Source organism: Dicentrarchus labrax, unplaced genomic scaffold (genome assembly GCF_905237075.1).
Source record: "Dicentrarchus labrax unplaced genomic scaffold, dlabrax2021, whole genome shotgun sequence".
Classification (NCBI taxonomy): domain Eukaryota; kingdom Metazoa; phylum Chordata; class Actinopteri; family Moronidae; genus Dicentrarchus; species Dicentrarchus labrax.
In genome coordinates, this window is record NW_026136701.1 from 496,728 (window position 1) to 523,224 (window position 26,497).

General features: G+C 39.9%; 2 protein-coding genes and 1 long non-coding RNA gene across 4 annotated transcripts in view; 2 read left to right on the forward strand and 1 right to left on the reverse strand.

Moving 5' to 3' along the window:
- Positions 1-5,015, forward strand: part of LOC127370060 (epidermal retinol dehydrogenase 2) — a 52,727-nt gene extending 47,712 nt beyond the window's left edge. The window contains exon 7 of the mRNA XM_051411778.1: positions 1,258-5,015. Within this exon, the coding sequence (XP_051267738.1) occupies positions 1,258-1,354 (97 nt within the window). The 3' untranslated portion in view covers positions 1,355-5,015. The remainder of the gene's footprint in view (positions 1-1,257) is intronic.
- Positions 5,016-5,752: 737 nt separating this feature from the next.
- Positions 5,753-12,533, reverse strand: LOC127370279 (uncharacterized). The gene is made up of 3 exons (XR_007886182.1): positions 12,298-12,533; positions 9,009-9,084; positions 5,753-6,835 (listed from the first exon to the last, which is right to left on the reverse strand). It is a non-coding gene; the product is annotated as an uncharacterized LOC127370279 (long non-coding RNA).
- Positions 12,534-13,849: 1,316 nt separating this feature from the next.
- LOC127369764 (choline transporter-like protein 5-A) overlaps positions 13,850-26,497 on the forward strand; it is a 70,053-nt gene continuing 57,405 nt past the window's right edge. Inside the window, exon 1 of one of the 2 annotated variants that reach the window (XM_051411500.1) lies at positions 13,850-14,144. In XM_051411500.1, coding sequence (XP_051267460.1) covers positions 14,057-14,144 — 88 coding nt within the window. In that variant the 5' untranslated portion in view covers positions 13,850-14,056. The remainder of the gene's footprint in view (positions 14,145-26,497) is intronic. The other variant, XM_051411507.1, reaches the window with a different exon arrangement.

The window sequence follows — 26,497 nt, forward strand, 5'->3', positions numbered from 1 at the left end:
CCCGGCTCCTCTCGTTGCACTGCATGTCGAAGTGTCCTTGAGCAAGGCCCCAAATTGCTCCTGTTGGGTGCACACTGTGTGTAAATGTGTATGAATGTGTTTCTGCTCGATGGGCTTTGCCATGCGCATGTGGCATGTAGTGTAAAAGCAAATTTAATTTAATCATTTGGGACAAATGCGCCCATCAAAGTACGTCCACTAAAAGTCTTTCCACTCTTCCAATAATCCCCAACTCTGGTTTGGTGGAAATAAATCCTTAATCCACCGACATAGATGAGAAAAACAGCAGTTTAATAAGATAAGATAAGATAGTCCTTTATTTATCTCCCTTAGGAGAAATTCAGGATGACACAGCAGCAATAGGGCAAAAATAGTGCAAAAACAGAGAAAAAAATATAACTAATATTATTAATATTAGAAGATATAAAACTATAAATTAAAGTATATACACTATGCATTGTTCAAGTAGGATATGGAGTGCAAAATATAAGCAGAAAATTAAACTTGACTAAAACTAAAAAACTAAAACTACTTAACTACTAAAGTGGAAATTAAATATAAATAGTGCAAAAGGCTTGTGCGTTGTAGGTAGGAGTTTTAAACCAGTCTTTGTCTGCGGGGGTTGGAGGTACTGGGCGCTGTGGCGTTGTGGAGTCTGATGGTACAAACGAGCTTCCAAACCGCTTCGAGGCTCGGGGCTGGGTCAGTCTGTAGCTGAACGTGCTCATGAGCTGCCTGAGCTCAGTGTAGAGAGGATGAGAGGGGTTGTCCATGATGGCTTTCAGCTTCCCTCTCATCCTCTTTTCAGTCATAGCCTCCACACTGTCCAGCTCCATCCCAACCACCGAGCTGGCCTTCCTCACCAGCTTGCTAAGCTTGTTGTACACCCCCAGTGCCAATGCCTCCCCCAACAGACCACCGCAAAGAAGAGGACACTGGCTACTACAGACTGGTAGAACATCTGTAGTAGCCGAGTGCACACGTTGAATGACCTGAGCCTCCTCAGAAAGAACAGCCTGCTCTGTCCTTTCCTGTAGAGGGCCTCAGTGTGATCCGTCCAGTCCAGTTATTGTTGAGTGTCACCCCCAGGAACTTGTAGGTGTCCACCATCTCTACCTTCTCCCCCCTAATCTCAACAGGGGATCAGTTACTCTGTCCAGCTGCACACAGAGCAGACCAGCTAACAGACCGGTTAAGCTGAAATCTCAAAGACATTTAGACCAGAAGATGATTTCTTTGTTGTGTTTCTCTCCATAGCGTCCTCCCCATGAAGCAGGGCATTCTGCTGGGCCAGTATCTGGGCGCCTTCAACCTCATGGACACGTTTAAGGGGCACGCCAAAAAACAAGAGTGAATGAAGAACAGGAAAGTAAGAAGCAAAGGATGACTGAAATGGAGAGTCCTGAGAGTCGACATTAACATTTCATTTTAATCTTGATCTTCCTAGTGTATTGGTGTAATAATACAGAGAGTGGGGCAGTCGTGGCAAAGCTTGGATTCTCATATCAATGGTTCATACTTCAATACAAACACAGAATGGCCATTTTTATATAATCTATAATCCATATTACGTACATATGAACCTTGATATTTTTAAATGACATTATTAGTGAAATTTGAATGTGATGTTATACAATTTGTAATTTAAAAGAAAAATATGTGTTGCCACAGATTAACCGGCAATGGAAGGACTCCTGCTGATGGATTATGAAAATTTTGTTTCAAAGTTGGTGTCATGAATGTAAGCAATCAGAGATAAGGACACGTCTATACTTACTGAGCAAATTTGTCAAATTTTCTGATTGATTTTCAGATTTTTCGGAAATTCCTTAAATTCAGCGTGAATTCAATACATTGTAATAATATGTCTGTGCTTTGTGGTGTGTCCCACAGCAAACACGAATCTATCAACAGAAAGTCACAACCACCATGAACAGGATAATAGCATTATTTAGCAGGAGAGTCAAACCTTTTTGATGCGTAGGAATATCAAATGCAGAAAATCTATTATATAATGCATCAATACATAGCTAACAATATATGCTTACAAAAACTTTACATCTATACAAAGTAAAAATGGTGAGGTTTAGCTGTAAGTTCATACTGACGTAACGTAATATTCCCTTATAATTCCCTATGAACACTGTTGTGCATGTAGCCATTACTGTCATTTTGAGATTTTAAAGCACACTTTTTTAGAGTTTTTGTTTAGTCTGGCCCAGTGTTTCATGGCCAAGTGCTTATACTCAGGAACAGTGAACCCAACTAAAAGGGTGTCTTGGATATGTAAATTTGGTAGCCAGTGGTCCAGAACACTCAACGGCCTTGTGTGTTCAGACTGAAGAAAAATTTTCATGTGTTATTAGCGTATTACAGCAGAGTTTGAAAGCTTGATTTCTTGATGGACTTTACCCGTCTTTATTCACTAACAGCAAATTTGGCCACCATGGGTAGCCCATTATGTGTCTTTGAGTAAGATGGGTAGACTGTGAATGAGAGGTAAAACTGTAAAGTGTTTTGTGCATTCAGGTAGAAAAGCGCAATTTAAATGCAGTCCGTTTACAGTTTTAATTATTGTTAATATGTTAGCTGTAATTATCTATCACTGTACTAGCTAGCAGTGTACTAGCATGCTACAGCTAACTATTGTGTTTTTATAGACCTTTTTAGAGGCTTTGCTCCTTGTTTCAATATACTCATAAATTGGAGTAAGAATTTAAAAGAAATGCCTCGACATAAGCACAAAGCTTTTACGGTTGAGACTTTTTCAACTCGCGCAGATACCTATTCACCTGAGTGTGCTCCTCCAGACAGGTCACATTTGTATACACTACATAAACCATGCCTCCAAAATTTGCTTTGCATGTGGTCTGAACACACCTTTATATTTGGGCTGTGATCTTAAGTACACTTGAAAATAGAAGCATCCTTAGTTTCCTAAACTTCAGCTACATCCACTAACCTTTCCTAAAGTGTTATTCCTCTTGTCACTTCAGGTCATCTACTACTGCTAATTTGAATTTCAATAATGCCTGTTATTTGATTATGGTCTTCATCTAGTAACTTTAATTCTAATAATACACAGCACATTTTCAAACAAAGTTGCAAAGCTTTACATAGTAGGACGAGTAAAACATTTCAGGACTGCAATGAAATAAAATAAAATGGACAATTATATTTGCAGTAAATAAAATAGTGGGACCAACACTGTTAAAAACTTACTTAAAATCTGGCAGGCATCATACCTAAAGGACATGATGTAGGCTTTAGTTTGTTTATTTTGTTTTTTTAAAGTGCACAGTGAATGTGCCTTAAAATAACTGAGCATTATGGATTTCATTGATTTTGTTTCAGCTTCTTTTACTGCTTATTGACAACTGGACATTAGTTCTTTCAACAGTCTTTTTTCCATTACCATTTAGCTTGTCTGCATTTTCTCGTTATTGTTCTCGCTCTAGGTATCATTGTAACAGAAATGCCATAGGGAGATCGTATATGACAGGATACTTTTCACTAGTATGTTAACAGGCAGGCAGAAAGGTCCTAATTTCCTTGGATGAAAATAACCTGAAGTAATTCTTTTAATGTTTTTGTTGTTGTTGTTGTTGTTGTTTGAAGTAGCCATACATTTTTCAGTCAAAATATATACATTATGGTCCTATCATTACATTTATTAAGCACCTTTACTACTATGTAATACTTAGTCCGTAAAGGCCATATTATAAAGATTATAATGCATATATCTGGGTACATAATCTATTATGGGTCAAACTTTATTTTAATGTAACATTGTTCATGTTTTCTATGTAATTTGTAACTGATTGCCATCATAAGTGTATGTGGTGTCTGTATCAAATAGACTGCAGTATACACCTGTTGCCTTCATAATGCAAACTGTTAAATGACTCATAAAGAAGGCACTGGAAATGACAAAAAAGAATGTCAGGAATGTAGAGGTTGATTTAAGTATGTATCTAAAAGCACATTTTAGTACAGTTGTGGTCAAAAGTTTACATACACTTGTAAAGAACATAATGTCATGGCCGTCTTGAGTTTCCAATAATTTCTACAACTCTTATTTTTTTGATTGGAACACATACTTCTTTGTCACAAAAAACATTCATGAAGTTTGGTTCTTTTATGAATGTATTATGGGTCTACTGAAAATGTGACCAAATCTGCTTGGTCAAAAATATACATACAGCAAGGCTAATATTTGGTTACATGTCCCTTGGCCATTGTCACTTCAATCAGACACTTTTGGTAGCCATCCACAAGCTTCTGGCAAGCTTCTGGTTGAATCTTTGACCACTCCTCTTGACAGTTGAGGTGCAGTTCAGCTAATTTTTTTGGTTTTCTGACATGGACTTGTTTCTTCAGCATTGTCCACATGTTCTCGATGGGGTTTAAGTCAGGACTTTGGGAAGGCCATTCTAAAACCTTAATTCTAGCCTGATTTAGCCATTCCATTACCACTTTTGATGTGTGTTTGAGGTCATTGTCCTGTTGGAACACCCAACTGCGCCCATGACCCAACCTTCGGGCTGATGATTTTAGGTTATCCTGAAGAATTTGGAGGTAATCCTCCTTCATTATCCCATTTACTCTCTGTTAAGCACCAGTTCCATTGGCAGCAAAACAGGCCCAGAGCATAACACTACCACCACCATGCTTGACGGTAGGCATGGTGTTCTTGGGGATGTATATTTTTGACCCAGCAGATTTGGTCACATTTTCAGTAGACCCATAATAAATTCATAAAAGAACCAAACTTCACAAATGTTTTTTGTGACAAAGAAGTATGTGTTCCAATCACTCTATCACAGAAAAATAAGAGTCGTAGAAATTATTGGAAACTCAAGACGGCCATGACATTATGTTCTTTACAGGTGTATGTAAACTTTTGACCACAACTGTACATATATGTTTTCAGAGCTATCTCACACTGTTTCAATGTAAACTACGTGGAAGTGTAATTTTGAAAATTCTGATCAATACATTTTTCTGATTTCAAATGTTTTGTTTCTGTGTTTTGAGACTCTTGTTCAGCATTATGAGTTACTTCATATTTCCCACAAGACAAATTTATCCTTTTCAGAGTACACTGAAAAATCATCACATTATCTATCAGTGTTTAAGGCCTCAGAGTTGAATCCAGTGATTCATGGTTTTCAAAAGAGTAATATTAACAATTTACAATTTCATAGTGTTTTTTTAAAAAAAACTGTTAATGCTGCAAAAACTCTTTTGAAGTATGGACTACTGGTGCATTAAATGAAAAGATTCTGTTTTAAATGATCAGTGGTTGTCATTCAGATTCAGTTTTCCTTTGATTTTAGGTCATCTATACTGCTAGATCACAACAAAGGCAAAAGCCTTTGCCATGGGCTTGGAATGATTGAAATGACGATTTAAGTCAACCACTTTTAAAAAATCCCTTTTAAAGTATATTTAAAAAGCAGTCATACACTTTGGCTTAATGATATGTTTTTTTAAAGGTCCAGAGTATAGGATTTAGTAGATTGAAACCCACTTGCTTCCCACAAAGGCCTTTACAAGCGCAAAAAGAGAAACTAAGGTGGCAGTGAAAAGCACTAAAATGCAAAAGGCCTTATCTAGAGCCAAGTTTGTTCATTCTGTGTTACTGTAGAATAAGGGTTGATCAACATGGCATCCACAGATGGCGACCCATGGCAGCTGTAGTCAAATCTTATTTTCAAGTGATTATACACAAATGAAAACTGACAATAGATCCATCTAAATGTTCAATTTTATTTTTACATTACAGAGCTGAACAGAAATGTGTACAGATTGTAAAGCCCCCTGAGGCAAATAGACCTTTTTCACAGCAGCCGATTTGACATAAAATAATAGGGTACATGAAGCTTTTATTAATGTTATGTTAATCATTGGTAACAACTATGTTTACCCTACTATTGCATGTGAAAAATGGCTGCTGTGAAAAAGGTCTGTTGTGATATTGATTTGGCCGGCTAGTCTTACTTCAGGGCAAAACAATTAATCAAAAACATTCCACATTCTGGCTGGCATACACAGAATACTAGCTACTGAATATTACAGGAATGCTCATGAACCCAGCAAGGATAAAACAGTTAGGCAGTTGAAGGGGATGTCGGCAGGGGCTTTTGGTCATGTGGACCTCAACCTTAGCTGACCTGAGGTCCCTGGGCAAGTATCACAATTTTAAAATGTGTGTGTAAATGTATCTGAGTGAATATGATAGCATAATGTGAAGTAAATAGGAAATGTTATGAATCTGTGTTCAGCTTTGATTCACATTTTGGTTAATAAACAGATACCAGTGTACACTTGGAACAATAGAGATTTTACAAACTGATCTGTTCAAATAATAACTGACAAAAACTGGCTTTGGTTTGACTTGTAAATTGTGTGGTGGTTTGTTGCTACAGCAATGTGGAAAACAACTCTTTTGGACAGGGTTGCTCTGACAAACATTGCAAGGGGAGCCGCCAATGAAAATCTATATCTGAGTGACCTGATGGTAAACAGTGTTAGAAATCCAGTGGAGGAACAGGAGCAGGGAATTAATTTGGCAAATTGGCTCATGAATGGCACCATGCAAAGAAGATATTAAAACTATTAGTAATATGCCTTTGTAGGGGGTCACTTCTGTGTAATAAAGTATAAAGTTATATTTCAGAGCTGAAGTGTTCCCCATCATGAGCTGTATAAACCATACAGTGATCCCTGCTGACTGACAACAGATGAAGAAAAGGAGGGAGGAGGTTCACAGTTGGTCTGTCTCTCAGTTGGACTGCTACTGCCATCCTATGGATTCTTTTTCAATAACAACCTTAAGATAGAACAAAAATCTCTGTTCAGACTTGGCATGATGTTTTCTAACAAAGCTCATCTTTCTTAGTAGGATTTAGGAAGACTGTCTAATAGTTTGACTCCATCGCAAACTGAATATATACCTTCTATGATAAGCAGCAAAATATGTTATATCCTTGTACTGCACTGCTTAAGCAGCCAGCCACATTCCTTTCTTAAATGACACAAGGGTCATGAAATTGTATGTTAGCCAAGCAGTGCTGGCCTACGGAAGCCTAAAGGGCCATGCATTCATACATTTTATTTCCTCTGTTTTCCCGTGATAACGAGTAAATTTTCTCGAGATCTCGAGATAACGAAACTTTGTTTTCCCGAGATAACGATATAATTAATTCGAGATCTCAAGATAATGACTGTGATATGATAACTGCGGTCAAGCCAGCCGTTACTCCGATCTCCGAGGTCAAATCAGCCGCACTTAAATTTCGAGTGTACAAGTATTCTCAGCATTATGGTAATTGCAGAGAAACATCGTATTTACTTCCGGTTTTCAAAATAAAGGTATTAAGAACAGTAAGCTATAATTCGAACCTACATTTAAAATAAAATATGTTACATTAAAGTGTTTCATGCGCCCATGATGAATAAAAAACATACTTAATATTAAGCATTGCTAATGCACCAATGTGGAGATATTCAACAATAAAGTATGGGACTTGTTGAATATCTCCACGTTGGTGCAGTAGCAATGCTTGATATTAAGTATACTTGTATTCTTATATGTGTAGAAGTCAAATATACCATCCATAGCCAGGAATTATTGAGCAATATGTTTTTACAGTACCTCAAATATGAGAAAAGATGCCACTTGGAGGTACAAATATGGAACTTTTGTTTTGGCATTTCTCCACATTGGTGCAGTAAAAACGCTTGATATTAAGTATGTTTTTTTATAAACTTGTACTGTACCTTTCTAGTCTTCCGACCACTCAAAGCGCTTTTACACTACGTGCCACATTCACCCTTTCACACACACACAGTCACACACATTCACTCCATCTGACATTACTGAGATATAATAATATTATGATAAAAAGAGCCACAGAAGTGGAATATTAGTGTTTTGAGACTTATGATTGTCATTTAAGGATTGTACCAAAGTCTTTATTTCTACTGTATGTAGTGCTACCACCATCTTGGGAATATCTTGGCATTGATATTTCTCGATCAAACATTCATCAACACTGACCCCATCATAAGAGAGGATCCCTGCAGTGAAGCATTAGTAAGTAATGACAAGTTTAGTCCTAATGCTTTGTAATTATTATATTTTTCATTGTAAACATGAAAAATGTCAAACATTTATTAATATAGGTCTTATGCATGGGACAGTTTTGAGATTTTGGGAGATTTTGCTTCGATAACATGTCTTCTTTCAGACTAGTGGAAAGAAGACAAAGAAAATACACATTTAGGTGTTGATTTTATTACACTTTTTCTGTGTGCATCTGTAATTAGCATTAGATAATGCCTCATTTGTTTATTTAAACATACAATTTCAGAAAACTTTGAAGTACAAAACTGTATTGTCTTAATGTAAGTAATCAAGTGGGGACGTTTCGTGGTGGAATTGTACAATACATATCTTTAAAGGCTTTATCCAATGTTCAGTTTTTTTATGTGTGAATGTATGCAAAATAGAGAATTTTGTTAATAATGTATCATTTGTATTTTTAAACATACAATTTCAGAAAACTTGTAAAACAAAAAATTGTAAGTAATCAACCAAGGAAGTTCCACCAATAGTTAAACAAATGTATTCTATTGATATGTTGTGTGTCCCCCTTATATTAATAAATATCAACTTTATGTACAATGAAATATCTGTAATTTCATTAATATCATATTAGAAACATCAGCCTCAGATTAAATGAAAATCTGCTATATACCCACAGACTCTTAAAGTTTGCAAGGGCAGAATTTGCTGCTAAATGTTGATTTGAGAATAAATCATAATCTGCCATGAATGGAAAATCTGGTAATCACTTTTTGCATTGCCAGTGAGTGTGCAATATACTGTTGTATATACCATGGAACTTGGCCTCTAATCTTATTTCAACATTGGATGAGTTAAACAAGAAATGAAGAATGCAGATGCATGAACATTAGTGAGTGTGTTACTGCGGTTCTACCTGCAGGGGACAGTTGTGCAGCACTCTTCAAGCTTTAATGCTGAGCTGAGTGGGGACAGACAGAAGTTACAGCCTCCTGTTGATGAGATGTATAGGCAACTGATTAAAATCACAGAGGTATGAGTGCTACTCTTTGTGTCTATGACTGTAATGTATCAGCATAATGAGACCTAATGATGATACAAATCCATCCATTCTTTGTTAACACATCTTTCTCTTTAAAAAGTATTTTGCAAAACTATACTGTTGAAACCAAATTAACAGTTATTTTTTTATAAAACCTACTGCAGCTGTAACAGTATGTGATGACATAAAACACCATACAATAATGGAAAGGTAAAACATTGTTGTCCCAAGGAAAAGACCAATTGCAGTTAAGTGGGAGGGGTGTTTTGTTTTTCTTTAAAGATTAGTCTGCTAAGCCACCCTTTTTAAGAAAGAAACATGTTTTAAAATAGGTTTAAATGTATTTCCAGTTGTTAAAATATTGTATATGAATATTACTGTCAATGTGAATTGATTAAATAACTTAATTGATAGTCTCTTGAATAGATGGAACCTGACAGTATAAAAGGGACCAGGCCTGGGTGGCTCAAGCCTCAGTGATGTTAATACTGTTGTGTCGCTGAATAAAACAACTTTGTATGTCTTAACTTCACTTTATTTCAAAGTAACAAATTGCATTGCCGCCACAAGGTAGTTGCAGGACACAGGCATCTTCTTCTTCTCGGCTGGAATACCTTGCCTTCTTCTGGTGTTTACTCAAGTTACTACAACTCCTGTAATCATACTACCACCTAGTGTTCAGGCTGAAACATTGAAACATCACATATCCCCCTTAATAAGCAAACATGTACCGAACTATACAGTGTATTTCAACTCTTCAAATAAAGACAATTTTCTTACTGTTTCCTTTATACTAATACAGTATGTGCTTAGAATAAACAACATAAAATTACCCTTATTTTGTTTTTCAGAAAACTCAATTAACTTATATTTTCACCTTAGTGACTTCTCAGTAGTTATTTACTCTTTTTTTTTTTTTTTACACAAAAATGAACACGATTTTAATGAATTCAACTCCTGCAAAAATAAAAATAAGGGTTAACATTTCCTTCCTAAATTTGTACTCATTCAGAACAGAATACACTAAAGATTTTAACTTTTTTTTTTTTCTTTTTTCTGCAAGACATTATTTAATAACAAAGTCTTTAGTCCACTCGGGCACTCTTCTGAGCCTGACTGGTCTGGTATGTGGTGTGTGTTGCACTGGTTGTGGTACAGCCGGTATAGCTGGGGTAGCTTCAAAGTCCAGAGGTAACAGTTCATTGCCACTCTCCTTCCCCTGAAGAGAGGCAGGTGCGAGGTGAGATGCATTCCAGCACCGTCCATCTGACAGTAGGTAGGTGTACTGTCCTCTCCACCAATATGCTTCTCTGAGTCTCTGTTTTGTTCTCACTATTCCCTGGTGTGGAGATCAGCTTTGGCTGGAGGCTGTCTAGCACCAGGAGTCTGTGTGTGCAACAAACCACGCAGTCATCTTGTAGTGAGAGTTTGTATCGAAGTTTGAAGAATGGCTGTAGTTTTGGAGTCAAGGTCTTTTGTTGACTTGGGCCATCTGGAAGTGAGCATTTCACGCAGTTTAGTCTGCACAGGACAGGAAGTGCATGCAGCTTTAAACTCAGTTTCAGGAACAGCTGTAAGTGCAGACGTTAGTGCTACTTCTGTGTCGTCTTCCAAACCGGCCTCTGAGTTTGGCAGAGGGAGTCGAGATAAACAGTCAGCAGTTACATTCTCTCAACCTGGCTTGTACTGGATGTCGTAGTTGAATGATAACAGTTTGGAAGACCACCTGGCTATCCGCATACCTGCTCTACCTTGACCTTTTGAGGCAAGCAGTGTGGTGAGAGGGCTGTGGTCGGTACGTAGTGTGAAATGTCTTCCCCATAAGTAAGTTCCCCACTTTTCTGTGGCCCACACGCACCCCAGGGCCTCCTTTTCGACAGTGGAGTATTTTCTCTCTGTCTGGGTGAGCGTGCATGATGCAAAAGCAACAGTTTTCTCTGTGCCGTCTTGGAGCATCTGAGTGAGAACTGCGCCCAGCCCATAGTCAGACGCGTCCGTCATGACAACAGTGGGCAGCTCAGCAAACTCAGAGGCCGGTTTGGAAGACGACACAGAAGTAGCACTAACGCACCTGAAATGATAATATCATCAAGGTAACATTGGACCCCCTTTACACCTTTGAGTATGGATGACATCATCCGCTGGAAACAGCTTGGCCCAGATGCCAGTCCGAATGGCACCCGCTTGAAGCGAAACAGTCCGTCATGGGTGATGAAGGTAGTTAAGCTGCGGCTGTCCTCATGTAGTGGCACTTGGTAATAAGCGCTCTGGAGATCTAATGTAGAAAACAGCGTCGCTCCTCTCAGCTCAGTGAATATTTCCTCCATGTGAGGTATTGGAAAGCTGTCGACGACAACTGACTTGTTAGGCTCTCTAAGGTCCACACAAAAACGTGGATCTGGTCTGTCTTTTCTTGTGGTGACTACTATGGGTGAAATCCATTCAAAGACTCTACAGGCTCTATAACATCCTGCTCTGCTAGTTTTTTTAACTCCTTAGAAACTGCTTCTCTGACTGAGAAAGGTAACCTGCGCAGCTTCTGCTGTACTAGCTTTACATCACATACTTTAACCTTGTGAATGAAGCCCTTTGCACATCCTAGTTTCTCCACTGTTACACTTTCAACTGCATAGTTAGACTGGATACTAGAAGCTGAAGTGACCTGACCATCTATCACTTGCATTCGTAGTGCACGGAATAAGTCCCTGCCTAACACTGCAGACCCTTGGTATACAATGTATATATCTTTGTTAGTACTGTAGCCACCAAATGCTGTTAGCCCATAAGAATCCTTTCACAGCTATGGGGTTTCCGCCATAGTCCCTAAGCTTGCGTTTTGGCCTTGTAAGAGAAACATCAGTGAAAAGCTCAGTAACAATTGACTCTGGTAGAATGGACACTCTTGAGCCTGTGTCTAGCATTAGCTCAATATCCTGGCTCTCTGACCCTGTTACACAGTATGCTGCTGGAGTCACATGCATCCACATTTAAAATAGTCACTTCTGGGACAGTTTCAACCTTACTCATGTGTTTGCTTCCCCAACAGACTTTCACATGAAGGGACAGCGTCATCTATTGCTCCCTTGCACATAGCTTTAGCCTCCGTCCCTGCAGTTTCAATCTGTCGTGCTATCGTCAAAGCTTTGGTGAGTGTGAGCGGTACCTCCACTAGTAAACGCTCTCTGAAGCGTGTTGAATTATCTTCTCCACGATCTGGTCCCGTATCATCTCCTCTTCCATAGTCCCAAACTGACATGTTGTAACCAGTTATTTTAAAGCAGCAGCAAACTGTCTGTAGTCTCACCCGGGCGTTGGCTTCGTTGTCTGAAGCAATAACGTTCCGCTACAACATTCACTTGTGGTATGAAGAAATCCTGTATGGCTTTTTTACTCAAGTTACTACAACTCCTGTACTCATACTGCCACCTAGTGTTCAGGCTGAAACATTGAAACATCACAAATACATACATGAATTGATATGCGACCAAACTAACAGGATTCCAGTTACGCAAAATTATACTTCAGCACCATGCATTTGCTCAGCCAGTGTGAACTAATAAAAAAAGTCAAAGTGACTTACTCATTCCTTAATAGTGAGCAGCAGGAATTCATGATACATCCTGCGTTTAGTTCAGGCATTAAATCATGATGATTCATGCGCTAGTATTAGTAGTAAACACCTTAGTTATTATTAAGTGTTACCCTGTTTAGTTATGATAACTACACTCGTTTTGGCTCAACAAGAAAAATACAGTTTGATGAATCTTCTTGAGTTCAATTAAATTTTATTTGTATAGCGCCTATTCATAACAGAAGTTATCTCAGGACACTTTTCAAATAGAGCAGGTCTAGACCGAACTCCTTATAACATTATTTACAGGGACCCAACAGTACCACCATGAGCAAGACCTTGGTGACAGTGGCAAGGAAAAACTTCCTTTTAGAGGCAGAAACCTAGGACAGACCCCGGCTCTAGGTGGGTGACCAGTTGGGGTGAGAGAGAGAGAGAGAGAGAGAGAGAGAGGTAAAGACAGAGACAGAGTTATTGCACATTCTCATGAAATTATGTTCAACAAATGTACTACATTACTTAGGAAAAATTTCCTCTACCTGTGGTGTTTTTAATTACTACGTAATAATTGGTACCATAAACATAGGTTTTCAAGTTGATTACTCTAAAAATTTCATAAAAGCATAAAAACTTAAAATGTGTATCTGAATCGGTAAATTTTTATCTTGCAACCATGCATTTATTTAAGTAGTGACAATAGGTCCACTGAATTGCCTTTTTAGAGTGTAATGCTCATGACTATATGAGTATTGGTGGTAAGTGGTTGCCTGTCTTACAATAGCATTTTAAATTTTAGTTAGCTATATTTTTTTAATGAATATATTGGTGGATGAGTTGATCATTAGTTCCTTTTTATTAATTTAATTAAGTAATGATAATAATAATAATAATAATAATAATAATAATAATAATAATAATAATAATAAAACCGATAATGTTTATACAAATATAAAATAAATCAAGACATTGCAAATAAATTTTTTTCTAGACTTTCGGTTGGACTTACATTATTTATATTCTTAATTAAAACGTAGCCTATAAAACACGAGACCTGGTTCCATCCCGATTGATTGAAAACATGCGCCTTTAAATAACAGGCAGCGGAAATCCTCACAAAATGCGGGTCCTGTCGACCAAGAACAATGCCATTTAAAATATATATTAATATATTATTGGCGTGACATCGACATGGAGAGCGCGAGCGTACTAGTGGGTTTAATATGAGCAGTCTCGGGGAGAGCGGGAGGGAGGAGGAGAGAGGAGAGGAGCTAAGGAGCACTATAATCTATCCTACTTCACAGTCAGCCGCTTCTTCATTCATCTTTTCTTTGTCCGCCAAAAGCATCGCGCCATGACGCCCCACCGGTACACCCCGAGCAGCTCAGCCGCCGTCCAGAGCGAGACAGCCGCTGGGGCCGCACCGCCAGGTCCCTACTATGGTGAGTCTGAGTGATGTGGACGGCTGACGGCTTCACTGGGGACTGTTTGAAACAGTATGGTTAGGATTAAGGTATAGGCATATTATATATTGTAGCATTGGGATCGTTGTTTAATGAAGCTGATAGGTGCATATTATTAAATGCATTAGCAAATTATTAATTGATTACAGTCAAAACGAAACCACAAAACTTGTGTAGTAGCCTTATGTAGGAGAGACAGCGGCTGGTTGGCACATTCTTAACTCTTGTAGCTAGATTTCTCCACATCAGTTGAACTAATGAATAACTATCATCAGAAAGCCTTAACAAGTCTTGGCTGGAATTTGGTATATCTGTTGTTATCCTTGCAGCACCTTTCATCTTCCAAAGACACCCTGACACACTGTGGCTGACTGCATGTTGTGGAAGGCTCTAAATTAACACTTAAAGCTAGCAAAAACGTGCTAAGAGCAGATATGTTCCCTCTTTCAAAAGTAATTTAGTGTTTGTGGTTACACTGACCATTTTTTATTTAGAAAATTTTGATTTGAACCTCAAAAATGTTATCTCCTCATTAAGATGGCCATGTGTGGTTGCTGAAAACAAGACTTGATGTGTATCCCTCTCACGGCTTGATGAAGCACAGTCCAAGTCACCCATATAGGCTGTTGTAAATTTGTATTTAACTCAAAATTTAAAGTTGTATTTTGCAAACCACCTGCACCCCCTGTGCTAATCTAGTTTTATACCAGTTTTCACTTTTCGTAAAGGTTTATTTAGTCTTGATTGACATGTTGTAGTCAACAGAGACCATTTTAGGATGCTGTGTGGTGTGATCCTCATTCTGATTCTGATTCTGATGACAATGTTGCAGTCTTTGGTGTGAACATGCAGGATACTGTAGTAGCCAATGAGTAGTTTAAAAATAGCCAATACTAGCAATGCCAACAAAGTTGTTGGTGCTTTGTACTGAGCGACTGTGGCTATTTTGGTCAGCAGCAGGATAAAGATTAGCTGAGTATTACTGTTCACTAATGCCATCAGCTGACTTAAGGTCTGTTTATTTCAACAAGGATGTCTTCTTACTTGGTCTGTCCTGTTGTGCATTATCTGCCTACTGTACACCTGTTTTTGAAATTAATTTAAAAGATGTGGAATTGAGAATAGAATAGATTTTACCATATCAACCATTTTCATTTATTTGTGCATTATTAGTGAAACCATCCTTCTTTCTCTCCCTTTGCTATTTGTTGATAAAAGCCTGAGGGAATGCAGCCAGGAGAGTGTCTTTAAATTCTGGCACTAAAAAATAAATTTTGTGATAGAAAACAAAAACCTGAACTAAAAAAGGAAACATTGTCCTTGAAACGCTTGTATTGAAAAAAAAAAGATTTCTCACTCTAAACTCCGCAAAAAGGGGGCGATGAATTTGATTATGCCCAAGCAGGAGGCAGCAGCGAAAGCCTGCCAAAAAGCAAAAGACGAAGAGTTTGACCAATCATAGGCAGGATTCCTTCCCCCTACCAATGAAATATTAAGCGGGGAAGATTGATGATAATTGACGTGTAATGTCTTTTCAAGAGACTACAAAATGGACAACATGACAAGAGCGGGTCGTCCACTAATCTGAAGGTTGTTGGTTCGATGCCCGGCTTCTCCCGCCACATGTCAAATTATCCTTGAGCAAGATACTGAACCCCAAATTGCTCCTGCTCCTGCTGTGTATGAATGCATTAGTTTCTGTTTGATGGACTTTGCCATCACTGAGTGAATGTGTGTGAAAGGGTGAATGTAGCATGTAGTGTAAAAGCCCTTTGAGTGGTCGCTATACATGTACAGGTCCATTTACCATTTATCCTCCTCACTCTGGCTGGCTGGTTCCTCAACTGAAGACTCTTTTAACTCCTTAGCAAACATAGACAACAGCCTGCAGTGATGAAAATGGTAAATGGACTGTACTTGTACAGTGCTTTTCTAGTCTTCCGACCATTCAAAGAATTACACACATTCACTCAGTGATGAACAGAAACTAACTCATTCATACACATACACATAGTATCCTGCTCAGGGATACTTCGACATGCAGCGGGAGGAGCTAGGGATCAACCAACAACCTTCCGATTAGTGGACGACCCGCTCTGCCTCCGAGCCACAGCCGCCCTAATGTTTAAGTTGTTAATTTTTAACTTTAATAACAGTAGGGTAATGTAACGTTGCCAATTTGCAAGCTGGGTTGCTTGTTTATCCATCTTATAAGTTGGCAAAGTATTGTTACGTTATATTGTCGCAGATGGTTACACGTGACTTTTCATAGTATTAATAAATGCGGTCCCTCTTTATATATGAGTTATATTTTTCATAAATTCATAAATACTGATTTATTGACATGGAAGCAGAATATTAAAGTTGTCAACATGAAGCTGATCTTAACCATTTAGCTCTACTTTTGGGTAGTATAATCTATAACAATGCTAGTTAGGGACCGAGCCAGCGACCGCTGGAGGTCCCTATTGTATTTGCTATGTGTAGCGTTAGTCATTTCTGCAGCAGTCTATCGTTATCACAGTCACCAAAGTGGTTAGCTAGCACCTGGTAGTGGCTAATATTCACGGGAGAAAAAGGACAGACCGCCATCGTCTCTTTGGTCTGAGAACTCACACTGACCGTTTTATTCTGCGCATTCTCTCAGTAGCATCCTTGTGCGCGCAGGCACATGACATCAGTGCTTAGGCTATTTAACATGGCTTTGCTACTCATATTATAAAATATGCTTAACACTCCCACTCAAAGACATGTTTATAGCTCTCTATAGTGGTAAACAAAAACCAAAAATAAATAATTCCAAAATAAAACATTTGACATACTGGCAGTGTTAAAAAGAAAACTTCAAAACCATTTTCTGCCAGTTCACATTACTCTCCAAACAAATACTCCTTGAACCTGTCAAACTTAGCCTTTGTCACTGGCTTGGTAAGGACATCAGCTACCATGTCTGCAGTAGGGCAGTATTCTATAGATATTTTCCCTTCTGCGTGTGCAGAACGTACAAAGTGATACTTTATATCCACGTGTTTGCTTCTCTGTCTGCATACTGGGTTCTTTGATAAAGCTATCGCCCCCTGGTTGTCCTCATATATCTTGACTGGTACATTCTGGTTGCTACTATCTATTCCTTTAAAGGGGAACTTCGGCAGATTTTTACCCTAGTCTTGATCACTAGAGGTCACCGAGTACTGTCGATAGGAAAAAGAACGACCAAAACCGGTGCTAGCAAACTGGAGATCCTGCAGCTAATGGCCAGAGCTCCCAGTTAGTTATAATACACTTCTTGGGGACATATCCTAAAGAGTGCCTTTTGCTCCTCTTAACAGACACAAAATGCAATTAAAATGTCTGTGCAACATGATCAGGGCCCTTACGTGACAACAACATGCCTTTTCAACTCATACGTTGTGCAGAAACCGTACAAAACAGTACTGTCGCCTACCTGTTTTTCCACCGCTCGCTTCACCGAAAGCCCAGAATAATGGATCACGGAGATAATGCCTTCGCGACGAAAAAAAGTTTATCCTATAATAACTTTAGTCCCTCTGAAATTGATAATTTTGTTGATAGTGCTGCAGGCTCACTACAAAGAACATTAGACTCTATTGCTCCTATAAAAAGGAAATTATTAAAACATAGGAGACTAGCACCGTGGTACAACCACCAAACCCGGCAGTTAAAGCAAATAGCTAGGAAATCTGAAAGGAAATGGCGCTCTTCCAAATTATCAGAATATCGCTCAATTTGGCAAAATAATCTTAAAACTTATAGAAAGGCCCTCTGTAATGCCAGAGGAGCTTATTACTCAGCACTAATAGAAGAAAACAAGAATAACCCTAGGTTCCTCTTCAGCACTGTAGCCAGGCTGACAGAGAGCCACAGCTCTATTGAGCCACATATCCCCATAAACTTAAGTAGCAATGACTTCATGAGCTTCTTCTATAATAAAATTATTACTATTAGAGAAAAAATTAATCACCAACTGCCAGCAACAGTTATCAGCGGCTCTCCAAGTTCAGGGACTTTTGCTAATGTAAACTTAGATATATATTTAGACTGTTTTTCTGCTATCGATCTTCATCAGTTAACTTCAATAATTTCTTCATCGAAGCCATCAACCTGTCTGTTAGACCCTATCCCAACTAGACTGCTTAAAGAAGTTGTTCCCTTAATTGGCACTTCTTTACTGGATATGATTAATCTCTCTTTATTATCAGGATATGTACCACAGTCCTTTAAGGTAGCTGTAATTAAACCCCTTCTTAAAAAGCCCACTCTTGACCCAGGGGTTTTAGCTAACTATAGACCAATCTCTAACCTCTCGTTCCTCTCTAAGATTCTGGAGAAGGTAGTCGCCAAAGAGTTGTGTGACTTTCTACATAACAATAGTTTATTTGAGGATTTTCAGTCAGGATTTATAGTTCATCATAGCACAGAGACAGCTCTGGTTAAAGTTAATAATGACCTTCTGATTGCTTCTGACAATGGACTTGTCTCTGTACTTGTATTATTAGATCTTAGTGCTGCATTTGACACCATTGACCATAATATTCTTTAACAGAGACTTGAGCATCAAATTGGTATTAAAGGAACCGCACTAAGCTGGTTTAAGTCATATTCAGATCGTTCGTACAGTTTGTACATGTTTACGATGAATCTTCAATAAATACTACAGTTAGTCATGGAGTTCCACAAGGTTCTGTACTTGGACCAATATTATTTACTTTATATATGCTCCCTTTAGGCAACATTATTAGGAATCACTCCATTAACTTTCACTGTTATGCAGATGATACGCAGTTATATCTATCGATCAAGCCCGATGAAATTAATCAATTATCTAAATTACAAACATGTCTTAAGGACATAAAATCCTGGATGAGCTGCAATTTTCTGATGTTAAACTCAGAAAAAAACGAAATTCTTGTTCTTGGCCCCAAAAACCTTAGAGACTCAATGTCTAAAGATATAGTTACTCTAGATGTCATTACCTTGGCCTCTAGCACCACTGTCAGGAATCTTGGAGTTATCTTTGATCAGGATTTGTCTTTTAACTCCCATATGAAGCAGACCTCTAGGACTGCCTTCTTTCATTTACGTAATATTACAAAAATTAGACACATACTATCACAGATGCAGAAAAACTAATCCATGCATTTGTTACTTCAAGGCTGGATTACTGCAACTCTTTATTATCAGTTTGCCCCAATAAGTCCATTAAAACGCTCCAATTAATTCAGAACGCTGCAGCACGAGTACTGACAGGAACTAGAAAAAGAGATCACATCTCTCCTGTACTAGCTTCTCTGCACTGGCTCCCTGTAAAATATAGACTCACCTATAAAGCTCTTCATGGTCAGGCCCCTTCATATCTTAAAGAGCTCATAGTACCCTATTACCCCTCTAGAACACTACGTTCTCTGAATGCTGGGCTACTTGTGGTTCCTATAGTCTCTAAAAGTAGAACAGGAGCCAGAGCCTTCAGTTACCAAGCTCCTCTCCTGTGGAACCAGCTTCCAGTTGTGGTTCAGGAGGCAGACACCCTCTCCACATTTAAGAGTAGGTTTAAGACGTTCCTCTTTGATAAAGTTTATAGTTAGGGCTGGATCAGGTGAGTCCTGAACCATCCCTTAGTTATGCTGCTATAGGCCTAGACTATCGGGGGATTCCCCATGGTGCACTGAGCTTCTCTCTTCCTCTCTCTTTCTGCACTCATTCATGTCCCATTAATGCATGTTACTAACTTCACTTCTTCCCCGGAGTTCTTGTGCTTTCTCGTCTCGCAGGTTTTTATCAATCCTGGTGGAGCCTCCTGCCATGGTCCTGCTAGATTGCCATTGCCAATACTGTTGTTGCTGTGCACCTGTCTGTCTGTCTGTCTCTCTCTCTCTCTGTCTCTCTCTCTCTCTCTCTCTCTCTCTTTCACCCCAACTGGTCGAGGCAGACAACCACCCACCTTGAGCCGAAGGAGCTGTCCTAGGTTTCTGCCTTTTAACAGGCAGTTTTTCCTTGCCCTTGTCACCTAGTGCTTGCTCATGGTGGTACTGTTGGGTCTCTGTAAATAATGTTTTAAAGAGTTCGGTCTAGACCTACTCTATTTGAAAAGTGTCCTGAGATAACTTCTGTTATGAATTGGCGCTATACAAATAAAACTGAAAATTGAAATTGAAAAATGTCCATGTCTTCACACACTACTCTCCGATTTGCACACTTCCTGCAACAATCTCTTCTTCTGCGTTTCCCTCCAACAAGGGAAATCCCACGGGACTTCAGCACGGAACTTCAGCGCGGGACTGCTCTAGCTGAAGTCCCGTGGGATTTCACTTGTTGCAGGTAAACGCAGAAGAAGAAGAGAGTGGATATCGGAGGTGTTCAAGAAGCTTGGAGTAAGAATAACGTGTGTTGATCTACTGTGGAGAAGAAATGGTTCGTGTTTGTGCCTTTCCAAATTGTGGCAACAGAATGAGAAGGTACAAGTACCTACACTTTCATCGTCTACCTTTCCATGACCATGAGATGCTGCAGTTGTGGCTAGTTGTTCTTCAGCTTGCAAACTCCCATACAAGTACTATGCGAAAAAGATCTCTGAACATTTTGAGGAGGATGATTACAGAGACACAACACAGCGGGGCCGACTGAAGAGAAATGCCATTCCGAGCATGAAGACTGCTGTAACCACTGTGGAGGTAATGTTATATTCATAACTTCATTTAGCTTTGTTTTGGCAGACACAGCTTGAGAAGGGATGTGCGGCAACACATTTTTGAGGGGAAATAAACTTTTTTTCGTCGCAAAGGCATTATCTCTGTGATTGCATTCTACTTGTGTGGGAGTTTGCACATCCAGCTGAAGAACAATTAGCCACAACTGCAGTATCTCATGGTCATGGAAAGGTAGACGATGAAGTGTAGGCACTTGTACCTTCTCATTCTGTTGCTACAATTTGGAAAGGCACAAACGCTCCACAGTAGATCAACAACACACGTTATTCTTACTCCAAGCTTCTTCACTTGTAAACACCTCCGATCAACAATCTCTTCTTCTTCTGCCTGCAGCAAGTGAAATCCCACGGGACTTCAACGTGAGAGCAGTCCCGCGCTGAAGTCCCGTGGGATTAAACGCAGAAGAAGAAATTGTTGCAGGAAGTGTGCAAATCGGAGAGTAGTGTGTGAAGACATGGACATTTTTGAGGGGGAAATAAACTTTTTTCGTTGTGAAGGCATTATTTCTGTGATCGATTATTCTGGGCTTTTGGTGAAGCTAGCAGTGGAAAAACATGTAGGCGACAGTACTGTTTTGTACGGTTTCTGCACAACGTATGAGTTGAAAAGGCATGTTGTTGTCACGTAAGGGCCCTGATCATGTTGCACAGACATTTTAATTGCATTTCGTGTCTGTTAAGAGGAGCAAAAGGCACTCTTTAGGATATGCCCCCAAGAAGTGTATTATAACTTACTGGGAGCTCTGGCCATTAACTGCAGGATCTCCAGTTTGCTAGAACCAATTCTGGTCGTTCTTTTTCCTATCGACAGTACTCGGTGACCTCTAGTGATCAAGACTAGGGTAAAAATCTGCCGAAGTTCCCCTTTAAGTAGTTGTACAAGGTACATACTCTCTTGAGTAGTGGCTGCTCAGCTTCGCAGGTTGATTGTGCCACCGTTGGCTGTTTCCTACTCTTCCATGATATAACTGGACCATTCTCAGTTAAGCTGAAACAGTATCCAGTTGTGCTGCTCCTGTCATTTGTGTCAGCTGCCCAATCAGCGTCACTATATCCCTCAAGCTGTAGGCTTCCCTCACATTTCTGGAAGTGTAGTTCTTGATCTATAGTACCCTTTAAGTACCTTAGTAGGTGTTTTGCTTTAGCCCAATGCTGCTGCTTTGGTTCTGCTAGGTGTTGTGATAGTTTACTAACAACCCAGCTCACGTCAGGTCTGGTACATGTCATAATGTATATTAAGCTACCTACTATCTCTCTATATCCTGTTGAGTCAATAACTTCACCCTCACTGTCAAAGTTTAACTTTTGCTCACATGGGGTGGATCTTGCTTTGCATGCGGACATTCCAAATTTCGCTAACATCTTCTCTATGTGTCTCTTTCGAGTCATTTTGACCTCTCCCTCACTCTGTCTAAAGTCGATGCCCAGGAAGTGTTTAAGTGCACCCATATCTTTCATCTTAAACCTTCTCTTCAACATTTCTTTTGCATCACTGAGTAAGGTGTTGTTACTCGCTGCTATGATTAAGTCATCTACCCATACTAACAGAATCACTTTTTCTTGTCAGATTCTCTGCTGTAGACACAATGATCAGCATCATTTTGTACAAAACCATTCTCTGTAAGGTGATCATGCAGTAACATGTTCCAGTTACGCCCGAACTGTTTTAAACCATACAATGACTTGTTGAGTTTACACACTAGTTGTTCTCCTGTTTTTGACTTGATCTCAAAACCTTCCGGTTGCTCCATATATACCTCACAGTCCATAGGAGCATGGAGGTAAGCAGTCTTTACATCCATTTGGTGTAGAGTGAGATCCTCTTGTACAGCCACCTGCATCAATGCTCGGACAGAGGTCATGTGGGCTTTCGGTGAAAAAGTCTCTTTATAGTCAATCCCTTCAACTTGACCATACCCCTTTGCAAGTCTCAGATCCATCTGTGCTCTCTTTCACTGCCTATACCCAGCGACCTCCCACTGCTTGTTTGCCTGTTGGCAGTGGGGTAGAGTGAAAGTCTCATTCTCTGTCAAAGAGTTCATCTCCTCTTTCATCACATCAGTCCACATTTTTGATTTCTTACAGTCCATAGCCTCTCTAAATGTTTTAGGTACACCATTAGCCACTCTGTAGAAATAATCTACATTTTCACTTTCGTTACTATTACACTCAGCTTTACACTGGTACTCCTTTAAGTACTCTGGAGCTTTTCTCTGTCACATAGGATACTTCCTTCCTTCCTGTTCTCTCTGAGTACTATCTGTCTGGGTCGGACCTGCCTCATCAGTCTCCTCAACACTGGACTCTTTACTTTCCTTAGGCTGTCCCTGACCCTGGTTGACTACCTTCGGTGGTGTATCTCCATAACTCTCAATGTCGTCCCCCACATCACAATCTGTCTGAGTCTGGCTATCTGCGCTACCTTTGGTGATGAATTTCACCAGCATGTTTTAGGACTTTTCCTATCTCAGGATAATACACGTTATATGCTGGACTATATTTATCATAGCCTACAGAGATCCCCTTTTTACACCTAGGATCCAGCTTCTTCTTATCCTGCTGATATATGTAGCATTCAGAGCCAAATATCTTCATGTTAGATAGGTTAGGTGTTTTTCCTGTGAAAAAACAGTATGGTGTCTGCTCTAGTTGCTTACTGTAGCACCTGTTGCGGATTTGAGCTGCTGTCTGTACAGCATATGTCCATAATTGCTTTGAGAGGTTACTCTCCAAAAGCATGCATCATGACATCTCAAATAAGGTTCTCCACCCTCTTTCAGCAGTTCCGTTCTGATGAGGTGAGTAGGGTGCACTGGTCTCGTGCCTTATCCCATTACTCCTAAGTAAAAACTGGAACTCCTGTCCGGTAAACTCTGTCCCGTTATCAGACCTTATGCACTTTATCTTTCCATATGGAGCTACGTCTGCTATGAATTTTTCTGTAGCTTTTGTCGTGTCGCTCTTTGCTTTAATAAAGTATGGAAAAATCATCCCACTGTAATCATCAGTAAATGCTATCGCATACCTGTATCCATCTTTATCTGCTGGTTCTATAGGACCACATAGGTCTGTGTGCAGTTGTACAGTAGTATAGTACAGTTGTAGCTTTAGCGTCTGCTTGTCTTTTTCTGCTTTGTGTAAACTTGCCCTGTGTGCATATTTCACACTTTTGATTGGACTTATGTTTACCTTTTATAGACATCCCTTCAACCACCTTCTCTAATTTTGCAACATCATCAAAATTACAATGGCCAAGTATTCTATGCCACGTTTGAATGTCATGACAACCATACACTTCATCAACATTTCATTTTCTACTATGCTAAGGTAATACAGCCTACCATACACATCCATTTTGAACTTGGTACCATCCTTGTGGAACAGCCAGTTATCACCGTCCTTGAAGTGGACCTCGGCTCCGTTGGCTGTCGCTGCTTTGACTGAAAAGATGTTTTGTGGAAACAATGGGATGTAGAGTGCTTGCTTGAGCCTCGTTTTCACTTGTCGTTCCTCGCTGTCCAGCAAGTAGACTTCGGCGTCTCCCCTCATCCTCGCCATCCCGCTCACCTTGGTCCCGTCAGCAAGCTCGACCATGTGGTCCTCGGGTCTGAAGCTCTTGTCCACTGTTTTGAACTTTGTGGCGTCGTTGATCATGTGTGTTGTGGCGCCACAGTCGACCATTAGACCCTTCTTGTTTCCTCTTTGTGTAGGACAGTCATTCGCGTTGAAGAAGCAGAAAGATGTAGGCTCTGCCACCGTCTCTCCGTCAGCTTTCTTCACATGGTCACGGCCTTGTCCTCGACCGCATCCCCTTCCTCGCTGTGGTGTGTCCCATTTTCGTTCCTCGCCTGGGATTCGTCAGGACATGTTCTGGCCATGTGTCCCTTTTTACTACACATGTAACACTCGACATCAGCCAGGTTAATTTTCTTTCCTCTCCCTCCTCCACAAGACCACGCTACCCCGCTAGTCTTCATCACGTTGTCTTCTTCTACATTCACGTCACTCTTTCCATATTTTTCAGTACTCTTATAACTTCGCAGTTTTGTTTTAAACTCACTGAACGTTAGTGTCATTTGTCTGGGTGATGTGCATGACGAATGGCTTGTATGAATCAGGTAGCCCCTTTACTACCATGGCTAGTTGAAGCCCATCACTAATATGCTCGTCTGCTCTTCTCAATGACGTGAATATAGTCTCTGCTCGAATAATAGTCAGTGATTGCTTCATTGCCAGCCTTATGGAGCGAGGAAAGTTCACAATACAAACTCACAACGCGGGGTTTGTCCTTTCCGGCATAGTGCTCGCAAAGAATCTCCAGTGCTCTTCTTCCATCACGTTTAGCGTCCCTCATTACCAAAGACAAACTCTTGTTGTCCAGACATTGCACAAGCTCTGCATATGCCTCTCCGTTCTTAGACTCATCTTTCGCGAGAGCTGCTTCGTCTTCCTCATCTATCTGCGGCTCCTCCAAGATAACTTCTCTGAGGCCGCGCAACTCTGTATGCGCGAGGAACCTCATTTCCCAGAGTTCAACATTTTTCTCCTCACCGTCGAATAAAAGTCTGAACCACCTTTGGCCTGCATGACTGGGCCCGTAACCTGTAGCGTTAGTCATTTCTGCAGCAGTCTATCGTTATCACAGTCACCAAAGTGGTTAGCTAGCACCCGCCGTCGTCTCTTTGGTCTGAGAACTCACACTGACCGTTTTATCCTGCGCATGCTCACAATAGCATCCTTTTGCGCGCAGGCACACAAAATATGCTTAACACTATGTTTCTTCTTACCTATTATTTTTAGCGCCTTTGACTGCGTTTTTGCCCCCCTGAACATATACAAAAACTAAATTTGATTTGGCAAAGTGGTCAGGCCTGGTGAAAAATTTGATATTCTATGCGTTGCTTTCGGGTCAGCCATTAGGTGGCGCTACTATTGAGAAAAGTATTTAGACTTTTTGGTTACTTAATAACTTCTGCATAGTTTAACGCACATTCAAAAACCTTATATCCACGCGTTCGGTGAATAGAGCTGAATCTCCCCAAATTTTTTCGTTAGAGTGCGAAATGTCCTTAAATTACTTTTTTGTGTTCCTCCTACAGGCTTTGTCCGATTCGCACAATTTTTGTTTTGATATTTAAAAAAATAAGCACGTTATAAAATTAGCACTTCCTGTAGATTTTTTGTCAAAAAAAGGAAGTGGACCATTTCACCATATTAGTATGTCCGATTGACACCAAGCTTGGGTCGATAGTTCCTTATGTCTTCCTTAGGCATCTTGCACAGTTTCAGGCCATCACCACTAGGTGGCGCTCTTTAAAATGAAGAAGTTTATATCTCTGCAACGGTACGTGTGATTAAAATGAAAATTGGTACAATGCTTGCCCATGACTCCCTGAGGCATGCTAAAAAATTTGTCAACAATCCGCCAATAGGTGGCGGTCTGGTGGCATGGTAAATCACTGTGCGGAGACCGTAATAGTTACGAGTATGAAATTCACAGGGCACGTGTAGACTGGTGCCTGAAGCTCACATACCAAAAATCGTGTTTGTCCTGTTTGTAGCGCCCCCTACAGGATAAGAAAAAAGCAGCCCCGGTGCCACATTTCAC